Below are 6,980 nucleotides of genomic sequence, written 5' to 3' on the forward strand. Positions count from 1 at the left end.
ACACTGTTCTACTTAGAGGAAAAAAAATGATCCAGAAATTGCTTCTCCAATTGTTCCCAACTTGTGATGCTTTGAGGATAGAGAGAATATAACCAAGTCCTTGCTTTATCCTTGATACTGAAAGGAAATGCCATCAATCGAACTGCATTTGCTGACACTCCTTCACATTTCACCATATCACAAATCTCTAAAAATGTTTCAAGATGCAGATAAGGACTTTCTGATACTTCTCCTCCAAATTTGTGACCTTGTATCATAAAAATTAACTCTGGGTCTAGTTGGAAACTTTCTACTTCAATTTGAGGTTGCACAATGGGAGACAAAAATCTTGCAGAAATTGGTATAGAAAAATTTCTCATGGGCCTGCTTGACATGTTAGTGCTCATGGATATTCAAGAAAAAATTATAAAATGAAGAATCAAAGACAAGAAATAAAATGCAATATGAAAAGCAAGAAAGAAAATGCAGAATTTAAATTGCAAGAAAGAAAGTGCATAATGAAAACAAGAAAGAAAAGATAAATTCATATGCTAAAGATTGCAAGATAAGTTTACAAAAGAAAAGAAGAAAGAAACTAGATCAAAAGAGAAAACAGAGAAAAGTTGGATTAGAGTGCTAGAAATCAAGAATGCAAAGTTAGAATTAGAATTATAATTACAACAAAAAGAATTGTCAAGAATCTTATTCAGGAAAAGAAAAGCTTATAGAAAGAGAATTCTAAAAAAAAAAATTAGTTACAACTATGCAAATGTAAAGGAAAACAAATGTTATGTTTAGTCTAACTTAATTGATAATTCCTAATGTTATAGCGCAGTCCCCGGCAACGGCGCCAAAAACTTGTCACGCTCTGCAAGTGTACGGAAATGTCGCAAGTAATATAAAAGATTATCGTATCCACAGGGACTGGAATAAGCACTAGAAATATCTCAATGCGAATTAGCTAAACAACAATCCAATCGTTTCAAATGTAAAGTGAAGGTAAACAAATCTAATATTATAGATCAACAAACAAGAGTTTAGTGTTTTGGGTTATGATAAGGGAGATTCTAGGAGTTTCGGTTTCTTTGTAAGATTTCTTGAATGTAAATGGTTCACCAATTCTTATCCCTCAATTGCCAAACACTTGTAGAAAGTTACCGGTTCTCTCTTGCAATAGATAACCGGCTAAGGACTGAAAAATGTATCTAAATATGATCAATTAGACGTGAACCTACGTTGTCCTTACACAGAAGCGCACCTATTACTATGCCTTCCTCAGATATCAACATAGAAGCCCACAACTTATTAATCTATCAAGATACAAGAAACTAATCACAAAATCCATCCTACTCTCTTGAATATTCCTATTTCCTCTTCAAGATTATCTCTCAAACGTCCTTACACGGGCTTGCACCTGTCACGTGGATCCCTCGGATGATCGAGTGAGAGTTTATCTTTACAAAGTCCACAAGAAATCCAAACAATCAATCAAGAATGAGAATTAAGCTCAAATCACCATTAATCACTCAAGAGCTAATGGATACAAGCAAGACAATGTCATTGAAACAAGAAAATGGCAAATCCACAAGAGATTACATCAATCCATCATACAAATACTCCCTTAATCCTAGAATACAAGATCTACTCCATGAATCGAGGAAGAATATCCGAAGAAATGAAGATTACAAGCATTTCTTAAATCCCCAATCCAAGAAACCAAGAAAAGGGGGAAAGAGAAAACTTATCTACGAAGAAGCCTCGTCTTCGGATCCAATCCTCGCTCCGGAGTCGAAATCGTCAAGAACTCCCTTAGAATCGCCCAGAAATCCTCCCAAGAGTGGGAGGAAACCACCAAATCTTGCCTTCTCCCAAAGGGGGAGAGAGATCCCCTTTTCAATTCATGAAGGAGGGTTTAAATAGAGGAGGGAATCGGGCACCACACGACCCCGTGACACGGCCGTGTGAGATTCACACGGCCATGTCCAGTTCCTTCTCTGCCAAAGCTGCACGGCCGTGTGACTCACACGGCCAGGACCCTTCTGCTCTCTGGAAATGCTACACGGTCGTGTGGTGCACACGGCCACAGCCTGCTTGGTTTCTGGAAACCTCACACGGCCATGTAGATCCACACGGCATTGTAAGGCTTCTGCTCTGGTTGGCTTCAAATCTTGACACGGCCATGTCATCTTCCTCTTCTGTTGGTGCCAAACTCCACACAGCCCGAGCTCCATACTAGTGCAGGGCCGTGTGAGGTACACGACCTGGTGCTTTCTCCCTTTGTTTCCTCCAAGGCTTGCCCAAAGATGTAGATTCTTCACCAAATCGACTCCTGTGTACAAAAAATGCACAAAAAGCAGATCTCCGAACCGAAAGAGTAAATATGCTAAAAGGAAAGCTGGAAGTATAAAAATGCATAGATCAAGCATTCTCAAAGTATGTAAATGTGCGTAAAAACATGCATAAAAGAGTATATAATCTACGCACATCAGTCCCAAGCTTAGGTGGTTGGCCACTAGAATATTAAAAAGAATTTTTATTAAAATTATTTCTTATGTGGATATCATGGTTTTAAAAGAGAGTTTAAAATTTAAATCTTTCCTTTTATAGCTTTCTACAAAAGATTAATAAAAGATTTGAAATCTTTCCTTATTTGTAGATTGAAAGGAGATTTTAATTTTGAGAAAACTTTCCTTTTTAACCATGATCATAATTTAAAAGAGAGTTTTAAATATTAAATATTATCTTTTATTAGTTTCTACAAAAGATTAAGAAAAGATTTGATATCTTTCCTTATTTGTAGATTGAAAAGAGATTTTAATTTTTAGAGATAACTTTCCTTTTTGGAAATTATCCACATGTTTAAAAGAAAGATTTTAATTTATAAAATTTCCTTTTTATAACCCACCATGAAGGGAAAATTTATTGGAGAAATTTTTTATAAATTTCTGGAAACAAATTAGGAAGTTTTAATTTTTGTTTTAATTAAAACTCTCATTGTTTTGGGGAAATAAGTCGCCGACCATGTAATAATGAAAAGGAAAATTATTTTTAATTAAATAAATTTTTCCTTTTCATGGTAAAAGAATTATAACTTGATCCTAGGACTAACCAATAGAAGCAAAAGGCGGAATTGATCCTCTGCCTCAAGAAAAATCATAACGTGTTCGCATGGTCGACACATGAACTGCTCGGCGTCTCCCCGAGCGTGGCCCAGCACGAGTTGCATGTCCGACCGGACACTCGGCCGGTCAAGCAAAGGAAAAGGGATTTCTGCGTCGAGCAGAACGTGATCATCCGGGCGAAGGTAGAACTGTTGGAGACCGACCACATCAGAGAAGTTCAGTTCTCGAGCTGGCTCGCCAACGTCGTCCTCGTCTCCAAGCTAGGCAACAAGTGGAAAGTCTGCATTGAATTCCATGATCTGAACAAGGTGTGCCAGAAAGACTTCTACCTAGGGCTGCAAACGAATCGAGCCGGCTCGCGAGCTTTTTGAGCCGGTTCGAAAAATATTCGATTCGTATTCGAATTTATTGAATTCAAGCCGAACTCGAACATGTTCGAACTTTTCTTTGAGCCGAACTCGAGTCTAAATTATATTATTCGAGCCGTTCGCGAGCCTTAATATTTATTAATATAAGTTAAATATATATTAAATAAATAAATTTTGAGCCTTTCGAACCTATTTTCGAGCAATAATTTGAATAGTTCGCGAACATATTCGAATATTTCGAGCTGAACTCGAACTCGAGCCCTAATTCGAACCGAACTCAAACCAAACATTTTAAAATTTTCAAACTTTGAATCAAGCTCGAACTCGAATATACCTATTTCGAGCCAAATTCGAACCTTACATTTTTCTATATATTCGACTCGATTCGATTTGTTTGCACCCCTACTTCTACCCACTACCTCAGATCGACCAAATAGTGGACTCCACTGCTCGATGCGAGCTAATCTGCATGCTAGATGCCTACCAGGGTTATCATCAAGTGTCTCTCGCCCACAAAGATCAAGAGAAGATCAGTTTCATTACGGCCGACGGAACATACTGTTATAACGTCATGTCGTTCGGACTCAAGAACTTCGGGGCCACTTATCAAAGAATGATGAACAAAGTGTTCCGACGGCAGATCGATCGTAACATGGAGGTATACGTGGATGGCATACTGATAAAATCCCTTCGAGCTACTGACCTATGTGCAAATATTGAGGAGACTTGCCAGACACTTAGGACCTATGGGATAAAGCTAAATTCGGACAAGTGTCTGTTCGGCGCAAAGAGCGGGCACTTCTTAGGCTACATCGTCACCGAGCGAGGCATTGAGGCAAACCCAAGCAAAGTAAAAGAATTGCAAGACATGCCACCGCTTCAGAATTTGAAGGAAGCTCAGCGTCTCACCGGTTAGATCACGGCGTTGTCCAGACTTATCTCTAAGTCATCTAATCGAAGCCTACCATTCTTCAAAATACTACGCCGAATGACAAAATTTCAATGGGATGCGGAGTGCGATCGGACGTTCGAAGAGCTCAAAGAATATCTCAACTCCCTTCCTATCCTAGCTAAGCCATGTGTCTACGAACCACTTCGGATCTACTTGTCATCGACAGAGTATGCGGTCGGTTCGGCATTAGTTAGGTAGAACGGCGAAGAACAACCAGTGTACTTTTTAAGCCACATATTAAAAGATGTCGAGTCCCGCTACACTGGTCTTAAGAAGTTAGCTTATGCTTTAGTGCTTGTCGCGCGGAGGCTTCACCCATACTTCCTCGCTCACTCGATAATTGTGATGCCCAACAATCCCTTTGGAAGAGTCCTTCTCAATCCCGAGGCGTTAGGTCGGCTGATCAAATGGACGATGGAGCTTAGTGAATTCGACATCCAATATCAACCCCGTACGGCTATCAAGGCACAATCCTTGGCAGATTTTGTTATCGAAGTCCACAGCCCCGAGAAAGAGGTCGTTTGGAGGATATACGTGGATGGTTCATCCACTCGACAGGGGAGCAGCATCGGCGTATTGCTCATCTCCCCACAAGAAGACCGGATGCAACTGTTCGTTCGACTGGACTACAAAGCCACCAATAACGAAGCGGAGTATGAGGCACTGATTTCTAGCTTACAGGTCGCTCAACATTTAGGAGCTGTCAAGGTCCTCATCCACTCGGATTCTCAGCTGGCCTCGCAACAGCTAACCGGGACGTTCGGGATAAGCAACGCCCGACTCAAGCTCTATGCTGAAGCCTTCGAAAAGCTGAAAGTTAATTTCCAGGAGGTCATCATACAGAAGATCCCTCAATTAGAAAATCAGGCTACATACGAGCTAGCCAAGCTAGCCAGTTCACTATCGTCGGTCGTCATAGCGCAACCAATCGAGCAAGGTATCTTTGGTGACTCATATTGACCGAATGGAGGGGCTCATCTTCCCGAATGATTGGAGGGCAACTTTGATAGAATTCTTACATACGGGGGCTACGCCACCTGATCAGGAAGAGGCTCGCCTGCTGAGGAAAAGAGCCGGACGGTTCACCTGGATCGGAGATTAATGGTACAAGAAGGCCTTCTCTAGGCCTCTACTCAAGTGCGTCGGGTCGGAGGACGCTGACTACATACTGCAAGAAGTGCATCAGGGATCTTGCGGAGGGCATCCGAGCGGCCGCTCATTAGCGAGGAAAATTCTGCTGGCCGGATATTTTTTGCTGACCCTCCAGGAGGATGCCGCTCAGACGGTGGCCACGTGCTTATCCTGCAAGAAGTATCACAACCTCTCGCACCGACCTACAAAGGAAATGAGGGTTTCCACTATATCTTGTCCATTCGACCAATGGGGCATGGACATCGTAGGACCATTCCCCATGGCGACCGGTCAGCAGAAGTTCCTGCTTGTTGCGGTGGACTACTTCTCCAAATGGGTCGAAGTCGAGCCCTTAGCCAAAATAATTGAGCAGATTGTCATCAAGTTCGTATGGTAGAACATCATCTATCGATTCCGCATCTCTTGCCGGCTCGTCTCAGACAATGGAAGATAATTCGTCGATCAGAGGCTCAGGGAGTGGTGCGAGGGATATGGTATCCAGCAGGCCTTCACTTCCGTGACCTATCCGCAGAGCAACGGGCAAGCTGAAGTCACCAATCGGGAGATCATTCGAATCCTTCGTGCTCGGCTCGACCATATCGGAGGTAGCTGGGTTGATGAGCTCCCAAGTGTGTTACGAGGTATCCGCATGACCCAAAAGGAAGGCACAGGCATGACCCCCTTCCACCTGGTATACAGCGGTGAAGCGGTCGTCCTGGTGGAAGTCGGGGTAGAATCCGATAGGGTGCAGCACTACGACGATGGGAACACTGAGCGGAGGATGATGGAGCTCAACTTGGTGGACGAAATGCGGGTGAAAGCCGTCGTTCGGCTGACGGCCTACGGATAACGTATAAGGTAGAATTATAATCGACGGGTGATCCCGAGATCCTTCGAGGTCGACGTCCTCGTCTGGAAGAAAGTGAAGTCGGTTGGCGATGTCACCAAGCTCGAGGCACCATGGGCGGGACCATTTAAGGTCATGCAGAAGCTCCATTCAGGCGCTTATTATTTGGAGGACGAAGAGGGGAGGTAGCTCGAGAGGCCCTGGAGCGCGAACCATCTGCAACCCTATAGAGATGGATGAGAGGTGTGCAAGTAAATCCTGTCTTTTGCGGCTATTATGTGTTTGCCGAGTGTAGGGAAAAGTTTGAATAAAAAACCCAAAGGGCTCTTTTAAGTGCGTCTCTATCAACGGTCGAGTGGCGACCTTAAACCCGGGTGCAAGTATAAATAAATCGTCGAGTGGCAACGTTAAACGATTGTGTCCCCCAATGGTCAAGCAGCGACCTTAAACCCTCGTGTCCATCAACGGTCGAGCGGCGACCTTAAACCCTCGTCTCCATCAACGGTTGAGCGGCGACCTTAAACCCTCGTCTCCATCAACGGTCGAGTGGCGACCTTAGACCCTCGTCTCCATCAACGGTC

The 6,980-nt window shown here is 43.1% G+C and overlaps 1 protein-coding gene across 1 annotated transcript; it reads left to right on the top strand.

The window, feature by feature from the left end:
- The first annotated feature begins 5,832 nt into the window (after window positions 1-5,832).
- LOC122048363 lies at window positions 5,833-6,402 on the top strand. Its single transcript, XM_042609936.1, has 2 exons — window positions 5,833-5,945; window positions 6,027-6,402. The coding sequence occupies exons 1-2, from the start codon at window positions 5,833-5,835 to the stop codon at window positions 6,400-6,402; spliced, it is 489 nt and encodes a 162-aa protein (XP_042465870.1).
- Window positions 6,403-6,980: the final 578 nt, after the last annotated feature.

Source organism: Zingiber officinale, chromosome 2B (assembly GCF_018446385.1).
Source record: "Zingiber officinale cultivar Zhangliang chromosome 2B, Zo_v1.1, whole genome shotgun sequence".
NCBI classification, from domain to species: Eukaryota; Viridiplantae; Streptophyta; class Magnoliopsida; order Zingiberales; family Zingiberaceae; genus Zingiber; species Zingiber officinale.